This window comes from Myxocyprinus asiaticus, chromosome 47 (genome assembly GCF_019703515.2).
Source record: "Myxocyprinus asiaticus isolate MX2 ecotype Aquarium Trade chromosome 47, UBuf_Myxa_2, whole genome shotgun sequence".
Lineage (NCBI taxonomy): Eukaryota > Metazoa > Chordata > Actinopteri > Cypriniformes > Catostomidae > Myxocyprinus > Myxocyprinus asiaticus.
Genome location: NC_059390.1, coordinates 5308616 through 5329366, shown reverse-complemented (window position 1 = coordinate 5329366; position 20751 = coordinate 5308616). Strand labels below are relative to the sequence as shown.

At 38.3% G+C, this 20751-nt stretch overlaps 2 protein-coding genes across 3 annotated transcripts; one reads left to right on the top strand and one right to left on the bottom strand.

Annotated features, from left to right (window-relative positions):
* Nucleotides 1–750: 750 nt before the first annotated feature.
* Nucleotides 751–7958, top strand: LOC127436404 (zinc finger protein 502-like). Its single transcript, XM_051690519.1, has 7 exons — nucleotides 751–960; nucleotides 2783–2988; nucleotides 3187–3276; nucleotides 3385–3480; nucleotides 3599–3709; nucleotides 3848–4001; nucleotides 4607–7958. The coding sequence occupies exons 1-7, from the start codon at nucleotides 927–929 to the stop codon at nucleotides 6316–6318; spliced, it is 2403 nt and encodes an 800-aa protein (XP_051546479.1). The 5' UTR covers nucleotides 751–926; the 3' UTR covers nucleotides 6319–7958.
* On the bottom strand, nucleotides 6618–19947 carry zgc:113263 (uncharacterized protein LOC503753 homolog). 2 transcript variants are annotated; one of them, XM_051690517.1, is made up of 20 exons: nucleotides 19575–19947; nucleotides 19038–19231; nucleotides 18823–18927; nucleotides 18569–18661; nucleotides 18353–18463; nucleotides 17871–17994; nucleotides 16217–16618; nucleotides 15669–15915; nucleotides 14839–15032; nucleotides 14453–14678; nucleotides 14106–14254; nucleotides 12424–12673; nucleotides 11760–11884; nucleotides 11264–11519; nucleotides 11062–11162; nucleotides 10237–10486; nucleotides 9707–9825; nucleotides 9088–9346; nucleotides 8831–8988; nucleotides 6618–7886 (listed from the first exon to the last, which is right to left on the bottom strand). In XM_051690517.1, exons 1-20 carry the CDS (start codon nucleotides 19603–19605, stop codon nucleotides 7816–7818), a joined length of 3465 nt encoding a protein of 1154 aa, XP_051546477.1. In that variant the 5' UTR covers nucleotides 19606–19947; the 3' UTR covers nucleotides 6618–7815. The 2 variants fall into 2 exon arrangements, with proteins under 2 accessions (XP_051546477.1, XP_051546478.1); XM_051690518.1 differs by having other exon boundaries at nucleotides 6618–7965; nucleotides 19575–19946.
* Nucleotides 19948–20751: the final 804 nt, after the last annotated feature.

The following is a 20751-nucleotide window of genomic DNA, read 5'->3' as shown; positions in this document are numbered from 1 at the left end:
TGCATATGATAATTCATATTTTTTTATGTGCTATATTGTAATGTGATTACATTTAGACCAAGGAGAGAAAGCTGTCATGTTCAAACTGCCAAATATTTTGTATCGCCGAAAAGCCCAGGATGTCCTCTTGCCTTAAGATAACCTAGGATTTACTGTGGCATGTATGGCCTAAGAGAAACTCAAACATTAATTGCTGGTCTCAGGAGAATAATGACCTTTATGTATCATCAAGCCTGATGTATCAAATATGAAGGAAAAAAAATCACGTATAAACTTCTGACAATTGGGCTTTATGGTTAAACTGTCTTGTACTATTGGAAAAGTAAGCAAACAAGTATTAAAAAAAGACAGTCTGACAAAATACCAAGGTGCAGCTTAAAAGCCAATATCAGGCTGTTAAATGATAGGTTCCCAGTTTGAAACTACTGGGGCACATTGTCACAAAAAGTCCACGTGTGTTCAATATTATTTAATATTATTATACATATATATTTACTTGAGTGAGCAATGCAAAAACTAAGTCTTCGCTGTAATTATTTGCTGTAGAACTGTTTGATTACACTTTAATTAATTCCTTGTTTGACAAAGTTGGGATTGCTTTGGAATTTGTCATCTCTAAATGCCATATCTACCTTTAAACACTTTGTGGTGCAAATACCTTGTTTTAAGACGTCACGTGCTGAACGACCTGGACATTGCATCCGGTCTTCGCCAGACCTCGCGAGGTCGCAGAGAAGAGCAGCCGCGCGAAATAACAACCTCCTTCCTGCACGCGCTTCCGGTTGAATGTTGTTGTTCGTTGCTTCGGTCAACTTTATGGCAACCGTTCGCCAGCGAGTTTATCAGTTATTACTGTTTAATTCATTGATATGAATCGTCCAGAGTTTGACTTAAACACATATACAGACGTACTTTAACTGTAATTAATGGAACTCTTTAACTTAGAGAGTCGCGAGGCGGGTAAGTTGGTTAGCTTGTGAGCTAATGCTAAGAGAGTGAAGCTAGCAAAACTAATCCTGTTAAAGTTACTGACACACACCATACAACACGTGTGATTATATTACTATTGCAATAGAGGCCTTGAAAATAATGTCCTCGTTTATTTTGTCATCTGTCTCATGACTGTATATGTAATGAAACTATAAGTATAATTTTTTTTTCTAAATATTGAAATCACTATGCTGAATAATGACAACAGTTTCTTGTTTTAATATTTATTATAGTGTAATTTGTTTTAGTTACATTAGTCGTGAAATCTTATGTTATTACAACTACGATTTTAGAGATTTTTAGCATGCATGAAAAGATTTAACTGCAATGCAAAATTGGTATTTTTGAGTTATGTATGATTTACACAATGTATAAAATTTGCAGGCATTCATTGAGTATACTTTTTTCAGTGCAGAATCAGAGCAGGAGTGTGTCTGTATCTGTTTGCTTCTCTTCATTTTCAATTAGTTATGTCTTCTTTAATACACTGGTGGCCAAGTTTGGAGTAATATAGAGACTTTGCTGTTTTGGAAGGAAATTGGTACTTTAATTCACCAAAGTGGCATTCAGCTGATCACAAAGTATAGTCAGGACATTACTGATGTAAAAAACAATACCATCACTATTTGAAAAAAGGAATTTTTGATCAAATCTAGACAGGCTCCATTTCCAGCAGGCATCACTCCAACACTTTATCCTTGCGTAATCATGCTAAATTGCTAATTTGGTACAAGAAAATCACTTGCAATTATATAAAACATAGTTGAAAGCTATTTGGATCGTTAAATGAAGCTTAACATTGTATTTGTGTTTGTTTTTGACTTGCCACAGTATGCAATAGACTGGCATGTCTTAAGGTCAATATTAGGTCAAAAATGGCAAAAAAGAAACCGCTTTCTCTAGAAACTCGTCAGTCAAGATTTCATACACAAAGGTGTACACTACAGTCTTCAAAGACTAGGAACAACTGGCTTTAACAAGGACAGAAAGAGATGTGGCAGGCCAGATGTACAACTAAACAAGAGGATAAGTACATCAGAATCTCTAGTTTGAGAAATAGACGCCTCACATGTCCTCAGCTGACAGCTTCATTGAATTCTACCCGCTCAACACCAGTTTCATGTACAACAGTAAAGAGAAGACTCGGGTGCAGGCCTTATGGGAAGAATTGCAAAGAAAAAGCCAAATGGTTAGAGTGTGCAAAGAAACACAGACATTGGACAACAGATAATTGGAAAAGACTGTTATGGATCTTAACCCCATTGAGCTTTTGTGGGATCAGCTAGACTGTAAGGTGCGTGAGAAGTGCCCGACAAGACAGCCACATCTATGACAAGTGCTACAGGAAGTGTGGGGTGAAATGTCACCTGAGTATCTGGACAAACTGACAGCTAGAATGTCAAGGATCTGCAAAGCTGTCATTGCTGCACATGGAGGATTTTTTGATGAGAACTCTTTGAAGTAGTTTAAGAAGTTCTGAACATTTTTAGTAATTTTTCCACATTATTAATGTCCTGACTATACATTGTGATCAGTTGAATGCCACTTTGGTGAATAAAAGTACCAATTTCTTTCCATAAGAGCAAAATATATACATTATTTCAAACTTTTGGCCACCAGTGTATATGCCAAAGAATTCTTAGAAGTATCAGGACAATAAATACCCCACAGTTATGATTACGTTTTCTTACAAAAACATCAAGTAAATAAAATGCTTTTTTTTTTCTTATCAAATTCACTAATATTTCTGTTTATATTCATCTGCACCATCCATATTTTCCTCTTTTCAAAGCAATCCCTGCTCTCCCTCTCTCTGCCCTGCGTCTGGTTGTGCCACCTCTCCGGCTGATGTCAGCGTTTTTATGGCAGGTGATTCAGCGTCGTAATGTAACACAATATGGGAAGCTGGAGCAGTTTGTAATGCTGGTTACAGAGACTATTCCAGACATCATGAGTCGAAGTCTGGTTAATAAACTGATCTTTCACCTGCGGAAAAAGGTAAACCTCAGTTGAGTTCTATAACATGAACAGCCGACAGCTTATTTAAAATTCATATTTAAATTACCTAATGTAAGAAAATTTTTATATTAACTTACATACTTAAAATTTAATGTTACATGGTAATGTTCAGTTTTTTAAAATAGAGCACAGTTTGAATTCAGAGACAACATCGATCATATTCTGCCAATGTTGTAGGTGATCTTGGAGCTCTGTCTGAAAAATAAACCACCTGACCTGTGGGTCATTCAGGCACATCTGGATTCACTTCGAAATCTCACACATAAAGCAAGTGCTAATATTTTTGCTGTTGTTTTTTCATAGCACCAACCATAAACAATAATTCCATCTCTCTTACATAAGTAACCTGTGTATATCACTTTCAATGTATTGCAGTGTAAAGATGTGGAAAGTGAGATCGTCAATAACAAATTTATTAGAATGGTGCACGGCATCCTAGAGGACACAGAAAAGAAAGAGAATTTCATCCAGGTTAGACACATTTATATCAGTTTGCCCCCTTTCTTGTCTGTTGCTGTTTCTCTTTTTTTTCTCTCTCTCAGAAATGTTCTCTTAGAAAGTGTTTCACCCCGAAATTCTCTGTTTTCAGAATATCTTTCCTGTAGAATATGGTTCAGGATATGATGCAGTATTACAAAGCCTTGCATGGGATTTCCTGTCTCGAGTGGAAGATCTGCTACCTGTTCCCAACCTTAAAGAGGTGGGTACTCCTCCCAATACAAGGCTTCATGGTGCATTGTCCATAGTATAAACATTTTTCAACAAGGGAATGGTCTGTTTACACAAGCAGAGTGTGTAACCCTGTTTCAATTTGACTGGTCAATTGTTTTTTCCTCAGACAGCTTCAAGACTTTGTGGTGGTCTCTCTATGATGGAGGAGATTGTGCAGCCGCTTTCAGATCCAGTTGAGATCAAGGACGTGCTTGAACACTTCAAAATCAGACAGCTCCTTGCCAGAAATATTGAGCCCTCTCAAAGAGTTTTCAGTGAAAGTGAGCTTAATTACAGTCCCATATTTGTTTGCATGTAGTAAATAACAAAGTCAGATTTAGTTTTAATTTTGGGTGAATCTCAAAATATGTCAAGGACATGTCCGGGTTATATTTTACAACCATTTAGATTTTTTTCATTGTGATGTTATAATCAATACCTTCACTGTGAGTAATGTGAAGGGAAAAAAAAATGCTGTATTACTTAAATTGTAAAGTATATTCTGTACCATGGTAGTATTTGTTGCACTTCCTTCTTGAATTAAAAAAATGTATCAATGTGCTTTATGGTATTGAAAAACAGAATAATGGGAATTACCAAAAACATCTGAACACATGACTGTAACGGGAATTTTGGGGGGAAATGTGCTTAATTGTGATGAAATGAGTCACAATGCAAAATTTAAAAAAAAAAAAAATTCCTAACAGTTCACACATTTTCTGATTTACCAAAATTTATCTTAATATTTTATTTTGATTTTTGGGTGAAATGTGACCTGGGCATCCTGTTTGCATGAGATTCACCAATGTGTGTAGAAAAGATTTGTTTCTGCTAAGCCATTATTAGAATATTTTCTTAGCAGTTTTTCTTTCTTTTTGTCATACAGTGTCCACTCCTACTACCCCTGAAGTGGTTTGTTTGCCTCATCCATTTGCACAAGAGACAATCTCACCTGCCATTTGCACTGATCATGAGGAAAGTCTGCCATCCACTTCCATTGCGCAAGAGACAATTATCGTTGAATCAAGTGGCACCGAGAATGAATCAGAAACTGAACAAGCTGCCATTACCATAATGAGCCCTGCCCACAGTTATTCTGAAGAGGCTGAAGCTGTAGCGGACAGCGAGGAATTTACAGCAGTAGCCAGCGAGGAGTTTACAGCAGTAGCCAGCACTGAGGAAGCAGAGGTAGTCCTGGAACAAGAAGAGACCATTTGTGAAGAGAAAGATTCAGAAATCTGTGAAGTCCAGCAAATCTACCTCACCGCAGATGGTTCTGCAGTGGTTGTGTCAGAGTTTGAAAATGAGGTAGAGACAACTCAGCTGCAGTTCCTAGAACAATCAGATATGATGGAAGCATCTGGTGTGAGGCAAGTCACCTTAGAGCAGTGGATCTCAGAATTAGCTGGAAAGGGCATCTCTCTACCAGTCTTGCCTCCGAATCCTGTTGAGATTGTGAGGGAGGAAATGATCTATGTTCCTGTCATAGAAAGACCACCGTCTGTAAAGTCCATCATCCACAGAAAGAGCAGCCCACAACAAGTCGCTGTTTCCAAAAAGACAGCAGCCGGAGCTTCTGAATCCAAAATGACACAAGAGGAGAAACGACACACATGTCCCGAATGTCACAAAGAGTTCCGTTTCAAGTGCCTGCTGCGCAATCACATGCGCACTCACTCGGGCGAGCGTCCGTTCCCATGTTCAGACTGCGGCAAAAGCTTCCGGTGTCTCAGCTTCTTGACCAATCACATCAAAACACACTCACTCGCCAGACCGTTCAAGTGCACGCAGTGCGTCAAGACCTTCCGCAAAAAAGCCGACCTCATCAAGCATATTCGCGTGCACACGGGTGAAAAAACTTACAACTGCACCATCTGTGGCAAGAGCTTCTCCCAGGGCTCATATTTAAAGATTCATCGCGAATGCCACACCTCGGAGAACCTCCACCAGTGCCCTCACTGCGACAAGAGGTTTCCGACGGCATTCAAGTTGTCCATCCACGTCCGACATCATTCCATGGAGCGCTCATACCAGTGTAACCTTTGCGGGAAAAGTTTCATCTACGCCAGCCTTCTCAGAAGACACAAAGGTTATCACGCAGGTGAGCGCCAGTACCTGTGTTCCCTCTGCGGCAAGTCTTTCGTCTACATGTTTGACTTAAAGAAGCACCAACGCAACCATGAAAGACCCCGGATCAAGATCACATGCAGTCTTTGTGACAAGACCTTTGCAGGACCAGAGATGCTAAGGTGCCATTTGCGCATACATACTGGAGAGCGCCCGTTCCGTTGCAAGATATGTGGAAAAGCCTTTTCTCAGATCGGTAACATGAAGAGACATGAGCGCGTGCACACAGGCGAGCGCCCCTTCACCTGCGAGAGATGCGGAAAGACCTACAAGCATTCTTCTCACCTGAAGAACCACATGCTGAGCCACACAGGTGAACGGCCGTGGCAGTGCTCTCATTGTGGGAGGAGTTTCAAGTTTGCTGGGCCTCTGAAGAAGCACGAGAGAATTCATCTGGGTGAGCATGCAGACCGCAGAAGGAGCTTTGACCAAACCCGTGACCACAAGAAACTCAAACCCAAAAGCCCTTGACTGAATGTAGGAATCTGCAGTTGAAACATGACTGTTTAGTTTAGTTAAGTTAATTCAAGTCATGTATCAGAATTAGCTGGTCCTTACTTTCAAAGTTCTACATGTAATGTTCTTTCAAACCAGTCAAGTTTATGCTTACTAGTTACGACTATCACGTAAAAATACTTTATATATTTGTACTTAAGCAAAGTTGGTGGCATTTCTGGATTTGGTAACATCTGAATTCCTTATTTCAGTAAAGCTGTTGAAATATGTTTATAGGCATCATGTTATTTCAATCATGCTGGATGAGTTCAACATACAAATAAATAATTGTTTATTGCACAGTAAAATGGCTGAAAGCAATATGGGATTTAAATTACTCAAAACAACATGTATCTTGTACAGAAGAATTAAAAGGTTGTACCGTGTTTTGTTGTTGTTTCTCACAGTTTTGAAGGAAGATACAAAATTGGCCATCCAGAGAATTAAGAAATGTGTTGGATCCATTTCAGTCCTGGTTATCTTATCTCTTAAACAAAGGTGGCCAATTGCTATAAACAACTTGTTTTAAGCCACAGTTTTCTGAAGGAGTGTTAACCAATGTATCATCTACTATTCTGCCATAACTGAGCAATGCAAGGTATTTTTATACACTGAGAAAACGGACAGAAAGTGAGCTTAAACCATACTTTACAATTCAACATTTAGATAATACAAATTGTGCTCTTTTTGCTAGTGGGATCTGGCATCCTGTGTACTGTTAACCTACTTTTGTAAAATGTAAATATTTTGTTGCTAAATCTAGCATATTAAATATACACTAACTGCTAATGCATTTGTTAAACAAGGAAATGTTATCAGTGTTGTATTCATTTCTAGGTGATGATGTTTCCTCTCAAAATTGCTTCTCATTACAATACAAATATACAATAGTAATCCAGTTGTGGAAGTTGTTTGGAGAGGACTCCAGGGGAAATTAGTTTTCACCTGGAAGATAAGATTAGCTAGATTCACCCATTCCATCCCATTGTTATAAAATATTTCAGTGTATTTAAAAAAAAGACAAGGGTTTTTCCTTTCATAATGAAAACAATGTGCAACAAAATCAAACCAAGGTTAAATTATATGACCTGTTCTTATCATTGCTGTTACTTATTTTTAAGTCCACGCCATTAGAAAATTATTTTTAGCCACATGTCGTATTCCATAATAGATGGTAAAGAAAAAACTGTAGTTACAAAAATACAAAAGAAAAGGCACTAACTGGCCTCTGAAGAAAGGACTATTCCACATCACACCATCCTATGTAAATATTACACTGCTCAGTTCTACCCTGTGAAAATGTATGATCAATTGAGGCCACAAAACAACAGCACTGCTATGTCTTTCAGATGTACAGAAATCATGTGCCTCAAAAAGATTCTATATTTCCAGTGTTTCTGCTCAATAGTTGGTGGAAGTGTTGGATTTTTTAGCGAAGATCAATTGCTTGGTTCTTGCATTGCCTTCAGCTGATCAGAGGGTTGTGTGTGTCCTTACTCCATCATCCACAGGCCACATGACAGAAAATACCTCAATGCCAGGTCCTGTTTGTACTCAGGACAGATATCCAAGAGAAAGTTGGTCTCATTCCCACTCCACAAAAGATTCTGTGTTGGAGTTAGACTGAAAAATTGCAATAAGATGTCATGATTTCTTCTAAACATCTATTTTAAAAATTGCACCTGACAGTTGTCTTCCACATTAAAACTGGGTAACTGAATAAGTAATTAACCCAAAAAAGACAACTCTGTCATCATCTACTCACCCTCCAAACCCATAAGCTGTTATTTTTCCCATGGGAAACAAAAGAAGAAATTTTAGACTAATATTTATAGAGCTCTTAACAGTTGTCAAGCTCCAATATGGGCAAAAACACCACAGAAGCATCATAAAACTAGTTCAAATGACCGAAATACATTAGTAGTTTTTCAATCATTAATCGTATTCTTTTTTTTTTCTACGCAATTTGGAATGCCCAATTCTTAATGCTCTCCAAGTCCTCATGGTGGTGTAGTGACCCGCCTCAATCTGGGTGGCGGAGGACAAATCTCAGTTGCCTCCGTGTCTGAGACCATCAATCCACGCATCTTATCACGTGGCTTGTTGAGCGCGTTACCGCGGAGACATAGCGCGTGTGGAGGCTTCACGCTATTCTACGTGACATCCACGCGCAACTCACTACGCGCCCCACCAAGAGCGAGAACCACACATTATAGTGACCACGAGGGTTATCCCATGTGACTCTACCCTCCCTAGCAACCAGGGCAATTTGGTTGCTTAGGAGACCTGGCTGGAGTCACTCAGCATACCCTGGATTCGAACTCACGACTCCAGGGGTGGTAGTCAGTGTCTTTACTTGCTGAGCTACCCAGGCCCCCCGCTACATGATTCTTCTAACTTTTGTGTTCAATGGAAGAAAAATAAAAGCATGAGAGAATTTTAATCTTTGGGTGAATTATTCTTTTAACTAATTTAATAATAGATTCACCTGAGCTTTGTGGATTTGCAGACGTGCTGGCGGTTTCCCTCCCAACTATCTTTGGCTTTTGAGTCACGGTGGTTTCGGCCTCATCTAAATATGGATACTTTTTGAATATTTTCTTTATCTGGTTGAAGAACTTCCACTCCACCGTCTCCCCATTATTTCTATATGTAAAAAGAAAAAAATATATATAATTCATCAATTTAATTTGTTCTTTTACACAGGATTACAACCACGTTTGAGGTCATTGTTGTTGTCTTTACTTGTAACTGTCCAGACACTGGCGGTAGCTGGCCTTCAGTCTCTTGATCCTGGTCCGACACTGTTCTGCGGTCCTTCTGAAGCCCTTCTCAGCCATGGCCTGAGCGATCCGCTCAAAAATAGGTCTGCGTATGACACTGACTTTTAGCTTCTCCTGGATCTTATCACTCCCCCAGATGGATATGAGAGCTCGCGTCTCAACGTCACCCCATGTCAGCTTCGGCCCCTCCCCAGTGGGGGGTTTGGAGAGAGCTGCCGATTCTGGACATGCAAACACATTTTCAAAGATCCAAATGCTGTTTCTGCAGACCCTTACAAAATTATATTCAATCACTTTCATGTCATGAAGAACTTATCTAGGGATATAATTTCTAAAAGATTGAAAAGATAAAAAAATCAGTTTACTCAACCTCATATTTCTTGTGAACTATCCCTTAAAAGTCAACATGAAACGGCATCTGCAGCCTTTTTTAATTTTTTAATGTGATGTAATTCCAACAGAAACAGGATATTCAACGACATCGGCCAAAAAGGAAAGCCATTTCAGAGGCAGAGAATGTTCAGTTTTGGTTTCATGATTATTTTATGACCAATCTTCAGATGAACATTTTGCCTGCATACCTGAATCAGAATCAGTTATGGATTCCAGCTCGCTGATGTCCTGCACATCAGATGTTTTGGCAGTGCTTTCTTTTAAAAGAATCTTTTCCATTCGATCGTAGAATTTACAATCTTCTTTGCTAAAACAATAAGGGAGTAGAAACTGATTTCTAAATATTGTACTTCAACTCAATGTTCAAAATAACTGCATCCATCATTACTACATACAGTACTATTTGTGCAGTATGCAATATGTATACTGTGCACAGTTTGCATATTTTCTGTATGCATACAATACAATGCAATGTAGCACGCTTAAGTTTTTAAAGGTTTGTGCATACTGTGTACTCTATTTTATTTTTTTCAAATAGTAGGCAGTATTTAGTTTTTTACTATTCAGTACGCAGTAAACAGTATTTATTATTCCATTCTGAACATAGCCTTTAAGAATAAATCATCAATGCAATTACAGACTGTAAGTTAAAGTAATACACAAGCATCATCTGAGATGAATATTACTAATAAAACTAAAGCCTTAGTTTCTGACTCACTTTTCATAGTAAAACTGGGCTTTGAGTCTTTTCATCCGTGAGTGGCACTGTTCGCCCGTTCTGTTGAAACCCAGTGCTGCCATTTTCTTTGAAATATATCTGTAGATGTGCCTGTTTTTCAGGCAGCTCTTGAGGCTGTGTTGCACACGACCCTCACCCCAGATCTCCAGCAGAGCTTGAGTCTCCTGGTCTGACCAGGGCATCTTCCTGCCTGATTCAGTCACTGCAACCACTCCTGCCCACAGGGAATCTGAGGAAGAATGAAAGGATGAAGAAAATCAAGTGAAGCTTGGATGGATGGATGGATGGATGGATGAATGGATGGACAGATGGATGGAAGGAACAGATAGATGGAACAGATGCATGGATGAATGGAAAGATAAAACGGATGGATGGGACAGATGGAAGGAACGGATGGATGGAACAGATGGATGGAATAGATGGATGGATGAATGGAAAAGATAAAATGGATGGATGGATGGATGGAACAGATGGATGGATGAATGGAAAAGATCAAATGGATGGATGGATGGAACAGATTGATAGATGGAACAGATAGAATGGATGGATGATGGAACAGATGGATGGTTGGATGGAACGGATGAATGGATGAATGGATGGAACAGATGGATGGTTGGATGGAACAGATGAATGGTTGGAACAGATGGATTAAACAGATGGACGGAACAGATGGATGGATGAATGGAAAAGATAAAATGGATGGATGGATGGAACAGATGGAATGGATGAATGGAAAAGATAAAATGGATGGATGAATGGACAGAACAGATGGATGGAACAGATGGATGGATGGATTTCACATACCTGCATCCTGATCATCTTGTTCATCTGTGGAAAAGTCCTCATCCCCATACACCTGCTCCAGTTTATCATAGAACTTAAAACCTACTTCCTTTATGCCACATCTAGAGGAGAACAATATTGAGTACATTATTAAACCTCTAATACAAAGCTTTTCATAAAACCATCCAGTTACTTGTCAAGTTAACAAGCAAAAATAACTAACTTTTTCTTTTCATAACACTGTTGGAAATGCTTCCTCATGTTCTTGATCTTCAGTCTGCATTGCTCTGGTGTTTTGAGGAATCCCTGACTGTTGAGTTTTTCTGCTATATCAGCAAACACGTGGCTGTTATGGACGGAGCCTCTCAGGGCATTCTGCACCTCATCTTCTGCCCACACTTCTATGAGAGCTTCAGTTTCTGCATCTATCCAGAAGCCTGATGATATCTGCTCCACACTGCTGCAGGCCTCCTGAGATACTGAAGGAAGGGGGAAAAAAAAAAAACTTTATTTGGAGATTGTTTGAAATTACACAGTCCATAATAGGGCCGGACCATATGACGGTATATGCTTTGTATCAGCTAGCAGATGTTGCTGTACCATTAACACCATGGTATATCTGTGACAACAAATCAAAAACAAAACAATCTACACCATACTATAGTTTTATGGTATAAACGTGATATAACTCTATAGTTCTTATAAAATAATAAAAGGACCTGATTTGGTGGGGATGATGGATTCATTATCTGGCACCCCGGATGCTTTGAGAGAAGAATTCTTTCGAAAAATGTTTTCCATCAGATCGTAGAATTTGAATTCTATATGTTCAGCTTCAGGTGAACTGCACAGAAAAAACATTGAGGTCATAAGCAGGACCTAAAATCGATTTTTGTGGCTATATTCAGAAAGTGCTCCCACTCAATAAAAGCTCTTCTTAGATTAGTTTAGTTTTTGTAGTCATGTTCAGGAAGTCAATCTCTAAAAGCTGTTCTATTTTCCATTCATTTTTTTTATGGCTGGAATTTTTGCAAACCTGATAGCAAAAATTTGGGACATGTCTAAGTACAGCATTAAACCACGATTTTGAAAATGTTCTATCAATTAATAATAATAATAATAATAATACATTTACTAATAGATCTTTGTTAAGTCCAAATGATGTCACATCATGGGTTTCAGTTTTATGGAATGTAACAGGGTTGTGTGTAAAATGTGGAACACAGCTTAATATTATATTTTTGGTCATTAAAATGTTTTAATAATTTAAAATTGTTTATAATACAATATATTGAATATCAGTTCAATATATAATGCCAAAATTATGGTAGGCAAAATATTAATTAATGTGCCATTAATGGGTTTAAATGGGTGTTGACTGACCCAATGTGTTCTCTGCACTGCCGGTAACTGATCTTCAGCCGTTTGATTCTCGTTTGGCACTGCTCAGCAGAGCGTGGGTAGCCGTGGCCGTTCAGCTTCGCTGAGATCTCAGAATAGATGTGGCCATTGTGAGGGCAGCGCTGCAGGTTCTGCTGGACCTGCTCATCACCCCATAACTGCAGGAGAATCAACGTCTCTGCATCCGACCAGGCCACCTTCTTCCTGTCATCCGTGCAGTTCACTGCTGTTTCTGTGTGTGGTGATAAAAGGAGCACATACAGTTGTGCTCAAAAGTTTGCATACCCTGGCAGAAATTGTGAAATTTTGGCATTGATTTGAAAATATGACAGATCATGCAATTTAAGGATAGTGATCATATGAAGCCATTTATTATCACATAGTTGTTTGGCTCCTTTTCAAATCATAATGGTAACAGAAATCACCCAAATGGCCCTGATCAAAAGTTTACATACCCTTGAATGTTTGGCCTTGTTACAGACACACAAGGTGACACACACAGGTTTAAATGGCAATTAAAGATTAATTTCCCACACCTGTGGCTTTTTAAATTGCAATTAGTGTCTGTGTATAAATAGTCAATGAGTTTGTTAGCTCTCACGTGGATGCACTGAGCAGGCTAGATACTGAGCCATGGGGAGCAGAAAAGAACTGTCAAAAGACCTGTGTAACAAGGTAATGGAAATTTATAAAGATGTAAAAGGATATAAAAAGATATCCAAAGTCTTGAAAATGCCAGTCAGTACTGTTCAATCACTTATTAAGAGATCGGGGATCTCTTGATACCAAGCCAAGGTCAGGTAGACCAAGAAAGATTTCAGCCACAACTGCCAGAAGAATTGTTCGGGATACAAAGAAAAACCCACAGGTAACCTCAGGAGAAATACAGGCTGCTCTGGAAAAAGACAGTGTGGTTGTTTCAATAATAATTCACCCACCAAAAATGAAAATTCTCTCATCATTTAATCACCCTCATGTCATCTCAGATATGTATGTCTTTCTTCTGCTGAACACAAATATTTTTAAAAGAATATCTCTGCTTTGTAGGTCCAAACAAAGTCCAAAACTTGGAAGCATAAAGGACATAAAGGCGGCATAAAAGTAATCCATACGACTCCAGTGGTTAAATCCATGTCTTCAGAAGCTAAATGATAGGTGTGGATGATCAATATTGAAGTCCTTTTTTTTTTTTTTTTACTATAAATCTCCACTTTCACTTTCTTCTTCTTTTGATTTTGGCGATTCAAATTTTTTGTGCATATCGCCAGCTGCTGGGCAGGGAGGATAATTTAAAGGGAAAAAAAGGACTTAAATATTGATCTGTTTCTCAATCATACCTATCATATCACTTCTGAAGACATTGATTTAACCACTGGAGTTGTATTTATTACTTTTATGCTGCATTTATATGTTTTTTTTGAGCTTCAAAGTTTTGGACCTTGTTAACTTCCGGACCTAAAGAGCTGAAATATTCTTCTAAAACTTGTGATCAGCAGTAGTAGTAAATATAATCATACACAAGTAAATGATGAGACAATTACAATTTTTGGGTGATCTATTTCTTTAAATCCACTTATCATTGCATTGAATTTTCATTGTGATGCAATGATGCATTTTCACAGCCCTAAACAATAGATTACTTGAACTATGGAACAAATTCATACCTATATCCTGGTATGTGTACACCTGGTATTCACTGTCCGACTCGTCATCTTTGACCTCTGTCAAAAGGATGTGACTGGACTCCTTATTACCCATAATTTTCTCCATCTGTTTATAGAATTTAAACTCAACTTGCTCTTTGCCCTCCATGCTGCAGTTTTTGGAAAAAAAGAACAACACAACACAATAGCACTTTCAAGCAGCTGGTCTAACACAAAGGCAGCTCTTAATATGTTTCTCAAGCGGGTTCTGCTTTCACTCCATCAGGACAATCTAGTGTGATCTTAAAGAGTAACCATCAAAACTTTCTTTTTAATCAATACCCTGTTAAAGTAGGTGAAGCACTCACGGGTTATTCTCATAACACTGTTTGAAACACTGCTTCAGTCTCTTCATTCTAGTCTGACACTGTTCCTCCGTTCGGATGTAACCTTGAGCGCCCATCTTTTTAGAGATCATGTCGAAGATGTGTCCGTCTTGGTGGACTCCTCTCAGTTCTCGCTGGGTTCTATCCTCTCCCCAGACACTGATCAAGGTTTGAGTCTCTAGGTCTGTCCATGGAACATTCCTAGTATCTTGAGAGGACATGACAGAAAGAAACTGATTTAAAGTTTACATAGTTTTACACATCAAAGACACTCTATTTAGAATTGACCAATGTCAACAGCTTGAAGCAAGACTTCAACACTAAAATGGAACTGAAACCAGCAATCCAAAGTGCAAAATTTGAGTTACCCTCCTGTCCGGCATGACCAAGAAACTCCCGGTCAGTAGTGCCCTGTTCTTCCTGCTGTCCTGTGGACTCATCTGCAATTGTGCCCTCATTAGCATTGATACTGACTTCTTGGTTTGCGAAGGAGTCTTTCCTGCAGAGAATTTTCTCTAGCAGATTGTAGAACTTCCATTCAGGTCGCACTGTTCCTTTTATACTGTCAAACAAACACACATTTACTTCATTTATTGGGGGGATGAATGACTTACTTTCTTAGCAGAATAAAAACAAATATTTTTAGAAAAATATCTCCGCTCTGTAGGTCCAAACAATGCAAGTGAATGGTGATCAGACATTTGTAGCTCCAAAAATCATCATTTAAAGGAAACAGTAAAAGTAATCCATATGGGTGAGAAACAGAACAATATTTAAGTCCTTTTATTACTCAAAATCTCCACTTTAACTTTCACTTTCAAATGTGAAAGTGAAGCTTAACAGGCACCACATGTGACTTTCAGATGTAAACGTGAAAGTGGAGATTTAGAATTAAAAAGGACTCAAATTTTGATCCGTTTCTCACCCACATCTATTATATCACTTCTGCAGATACTGATTTAAACTATGGAGTCTTATGGATTACTTTTATGTTTCTTATTTGTGATTTTTGGAGCTACAAAGGTCTGATCACCATTTACTTGCATTGTATGAACCTAAAGAGCTGAAATATTCTTCTAAAAATCTTTGTTGTGTTCTACTAAATAAAGAAAGTCATGCATATCTGGGATGGCATGAGGGTGAGTAAATGAGAAGAGAATTTTCATTTTTGAGTGTATTTATAAGTTAGTAAACTCACTTGCTTTCATGGCATTGTCGAAAGCTCATTTTCAAGCGTTTGATCCTGGTATGACACTGTTCTGCCGTTCTGGCAAACCCTCGCTCGGACATCATCTTTGAGATGAGGTTGAATATGTGGCGGTTGTGGGCACAGTCTTTCAGAGTCCGCTGGATACTGTCTTTCCCCCATATTTTGATGAGACCGAATGTTTCTTCATCTGTCCAAGGGACTTTAGAAGCCTCAGTGGTGGGGTAAGAAGCCTCGTCTGAGTAAATTAAGCAAAAACACATGAAAATCTGTTTTGCTGCTTATATTAGTGAAATTCATGTTTGAAATGATAAAACAAGAAAATTCTGTAATAATTTACTGACACTCTTGATGTTCCAAACCCGAATTACTTTCTTTCAGTGGATCACTGTTTTGAATGACATAAGGGACTACATGATGACCGGGACTACAGGATGGGGTGAACTATCCCTTTAACTCCTTCAAATTCTGAGTAGATTGTATCTTGGGAAGCAACAGTTTCAAAGTAGCTTCCCCAACACTGCTAATAACAACCTCACCTGTGTACGCCCCCAAGTGATTGATAAACGTGAATTCTCTGGACACTTCAACGTCTTTGTCTTCTCTTTTCCTTTTATTGGATTTCCTTGGTGTTCTTTTGCAGCTTGTTTGATTCCTAGAATGAGCAAGTGTTCCTCTTTGACTCTTGGTTGGCAAGTATTCTTCATCATCATCATCATCATCATATTCATCATCTTCATCATCCTCTCTCTCCATCAGTTCATTGGTTTCTTTATTGAGTTTTCCCTTCATAGCTGACCAGCCAGAGATATGGAAATCAGATGTGGTTATAGAACTTTGGCAATCATCTTCAAGACCATCTGAATCGTTTCCTAATTCAGACGGGTCACCAGATTCTGTGTGGTCGCTGGGTATGACGACTCGACCCAGTGGAAGAGACTCTGCAACAGAGAGAGAAATGAAACGTGTTATATCTTTTAGATATGTGTTTGGTTTATTCTAATGCACAATGATGAAGTTGGACTAGTCTGTCTTAAAGTGAAAGTGAAAATTCTCTCATCATTTACTCACCCTCATTCCATCCCAGATGTGTATGACTTTTCTCTTCTGCATAACACAAATGAAGATTTTTTAGAAGACTATCTCAGCTCTGTAGGAGCATACAATGCAAGTGAATGGTGACCAAAACTTTGGACCTCCAAAAAGCACATAAATACAGCATAGAAGTAATCTATACAACTCCAGTGGTTTAATCCATGTCTTCAGATCGGTCTTGGGTGAGAACAGACTAAAAAATAAACAAAAATTTTTTCCTTGCACATTTTGTCAGTGCAGTCTCTAGGAATGATTTCAAGATCGATTACACTTTCTTGTGCTTGATGCATGCGCAGAGAGCTAGGAAGTGTAATCGAGCTTGAAATCATGATTGCCAAGACGACTGCTGATGTCATGATTTTGTGAAAAATAAGTTCTTTTTTTGGTCTGTTCTCATCCAGAATTGATTGGATCGCTTCAGTAGACATGGATTTAACCACTGGAGCAGTACGGATTACTTATTGCTGCCTTTATGTGCTTTTTGAAGATTCAAAGTTCTGGCCACCATTCACATTATATTGACCTACAAATTGACCTACAGAGCTGAGATACTCTTCTAAAAAAATCTTCATTAGTGTTCTGTAGAAAAAAAAAATGAAACACATCAGAAATGGCATGAGGGTGGGTAAATGATGAGAGAATTTTCGTTCTCTCAAGCCATGTATAATAAGGGTCCTGATCATACACATTTCTTAGTTTAAAAAACAGCTAGTAAACATAATGCAGTGGTCTCGCTGTAATGTAAAAAACCTAACTAGTTGACCATCTTGCCTATCCCTAGTTAGGACCTCTCTAAGGAGCACTCACAACTGGTTTTCCTTGCAGCTGTCCCTTTGTGATTCGGGTTTCGTTGATGAAACTGTTCCATTGTATTTCATATTGTATGGGTCGTCTGGCTCACACCACAAACACAGGTGCAAGTGAATGCACCTGAGGCACAGTCGCAATGTAATTGCATAGTGTATTCACACATCTGATATAATCTTTTACATGATTATGTGGGTAAATAGAACGAGTAAACTTTAATTTGATGCATTTAACATTCCTATTTGTACCGAAAACTGAAAAAGTTTGTACTGAAACATAAAAAAATTCTACCATTTTCCAGAAGACGTCCATTAGCTCTCTGATGTTCAAGGAGGATTTTCATTTGCTTTGGGACAGAAATTGACTTAAGACACTCATCCAGAAGAGAAGGACATCCCCTGAGCCATGAGGCCATCTGAGGAATAAAATCACACTGATACTGATAGATCCTACATCAGATATGAGCACTAACAATTCTGGGAACGTTAGTTTTTGGTTATACAAAACCTAAAAAGAAAGTTCATTGAACTTTAGAAACTGGTTCCCTAAAAAAATAAACATTACGGTAACATTCTGTGTTTGCTGGGTTGTCCAAACAAAACTTGTATATTTAAAGACCCCAAGAAATTTTAATTTGACCTTTGTGGCTTTTAGCTTTGAGGCTATCTAAATGGTAGTGAACTACTAAAGGCTCACACCGTACACTTTAACTCTGACCAAGAGCAGCTAAAAACAGTGAACAGAACATTATAACATTGTGTTTGTTGACATACCTGTGAAAGATCTGGGACTGATATCATTCGATCAAGCTGCAGGAGGAAGTCTTCCATAAGTGTATGAAGTGTTTTGTCAAACTTTGGGCCATATACCATCGGGAAAACATTCTATTAATCGTAAAGGGATGGAAAACTTGTAAATGCATTTCATTACACACGGAAAAAATAGGCAGCAAACATGGAAAGAGTATTGTAAACGTGTATATGGGTAACCTTGAAAAAGTTCTCTCTCTCTCCAGGGTTGTTGATAAGGGTCTGGACAAGGTCCAAAAAGCGAGTCTCAGATTCCTCAATGTCTTCGTCAACCTGTGGATAGAAACACCATGTCCATACAGTCCTCAATCCCACCTCCAAACCTTCTCATCATGGCCCAGGACAAAATGATTTAAGGGTGGGCCCCCCTCATCACAGGGCATTGGACACCATTCCCAGTTTTCCGTCCATAACGACAGCTCTGCTTCTCATACCTCACTGAGTGTGGTGTTCACACGAGGAGCCCGGATTCGATCCAAGTGAGGCTGAAGATTGTCCATGTCGACTTGATTTGTAACACGGCACAAATCCAGAAGCAGCTATACAAAATAAGAGACACTATACTGCGACCAATTTTCTCTATAGAATTAGAACATTAATGTTTTTACATGGTGGCACTAAAATGATGTTATTTTGTGCCATGTCTTACCCTTGCTCTTAATCCAAGAATCAGCTGGGCTCTTTGACGGTAATTCAGGAGCTCTGGCACAGCCTCCGTCACCATGGTTACAAATTCCTCCAGCATCCCATAGTGCTTCACCTGTCTCTGTTCTGTCACCTGCCACATGGCTGCAGAGAGTAACCTCAATGGAGGAACCATGAAGCTCATCAATGAAAGGGGGTCTGATTAACAAGAGAAGAAAAAAAATTATAAAGACTCATGCAAAGAGAGAGCTAGCATATGCATTGATGTTAATATAATGTGAGTTATAAATGTAACTGTATTGCATTTATATTGCACTCTGAATAATAATGTCAACCTTATACAACAATTAAAATAATACCATGCCTGTTGCATGCATTTAAGTGACATGGTGCGTTACAAATAATCCCAACATTTTAAAATGTTCTCTTCTAAAATAATGCACGACAATCGTAGAAAACAAATCAGACTGAATTTACTACACTGCTATCGCTTTAACATTCTGGTTTGTGAAAAAAATGACAGGGAAAAGCAATTACACACCTTCGATTGTCTTCGTCCATAGCGCGTCCATTCTTTACAACTTCAATCAAGTTTAAAGAACCTCGAAATTAATCTTTTATCCAGCCGTGTGACATAATTTCAGTCAGATTATTTGCTGATTTCACTGTGTTTTCCACCTGACCTTTTTGCTCATTTGTAAACACGAGACTGGACGACGCAGGTTCCGGTCTAATCCGCTTTGGTCTGGTCTACAGTGTATTTCGACTGAGTTCTCCCTCTGGTGGTGCAAAACCATATCATACTGGTTTTGATATGCGAGGCCACCTCACAAACCAAACTGTCAACCCAGTTTTTTTCTGCTCGCGTTTGTTTACTCATGTTTTTAAAGTTCATTTGTATTCATATAAAGACTGGTCTGGCACAGATGGTTCAGTGCCACTATGGAAACAGGAGATTTATGTCAATGTTGGACAAATTGATGTGACTTTTATTATGAAGGATGTTTCTGTGGATTTCCGATTTGGCTCATGAATATTACTCTAGTCATGCCTGATAATCTTCCTGGAGTTGGAGCTTCCGATCACGATTTCTATTTAATATTCATGAGTCAGGGATACCAACCTGTGTCATTGGTCGAACGTCACGTAACGTGATTAATATTCATAAACTAAATCTTCGCCGTAGTAGAAATCCCTGATTCAAACGATGGATTCGCTGTGTACAATGAAATCCTCCCTTATGGTTTATTCAAAAGTTACATTAAGCTAATTGATCAGTTATTAGCAATGTTACACTTTTTTTTGTTCTCTTCAGATTTTAATAAAACCCCCCAAAAAATTGCTGTTTTTTTTTATGTTGTTGTTGTTTTTTAAACAACACTCCATATCTTTATTATTGCTCAATTGTTAAAACAGTACAAGTATATATTATATATCACAACTCCATTACATAGGATTCACACAATATTTTTACCAAATAATTTCATGATATGTGATATATACCCATGACTTTTCCAGACATTCTAATTATTGGCTAAGGATTTTTTTAAATCGTTATTGTATTTTATAAAGTATTTCAGAGTAGAGCATAACTAGATAATTTTATATTCACTATAGAACTTTCCATACACAATTACATAGTTATGTTACATGCTTACATTACAGTATTTTTATTAGGTGTCAAAAAAAGAAATAGAGCTGATGGATTCCATTTTTTA

Excerpts from the sequence above, each read along its gene's own strand:
- zgc:113263 (XM_051690517.1), bottom strand. The coding sequence starts at position 19,605 with ATGGACGCGCTATGGACGAAGACAATCGAAG. Across the intron at positions 19,232-19,574 it reads ATGGACGAAGACAATCGAAG|ACCCCCTTTCATTGATGAGC; the intron begins GTGTGTAATTGC and ends CTTGTTAATCAG. Across the intron at positions 16,619-17,870 it reads TGGACGTCTTCTGGAAAATG|AGTCTCTTCCACTGGGTCGA; the intron begins GTAGAATTTTTT and ends TCTCTGTTGCAG.
- LOC127436404 (XM_051690519.1), top strand. The coding sequence starts at position 927 with ATGGAACTCTTTAACTTAGAGAGTCGCGAGGCGG. Across the intron at positions 961-2,782 it reads CTTAGAGAGTCGCGAGGCGG|CAATCCCTGCTCTCCCTCTC; the intron begins GTAAGTTGGTTA and ends CTCTTTTCAAAG. Across the intron at positions 2,989-3,186 it reads TCTTTCACCTGCGGAAAAAG|GTGATCTTGGAGCTCTGTCT; the intron begins GTAAACCTCAGT and ends CCAATGTTGTAG.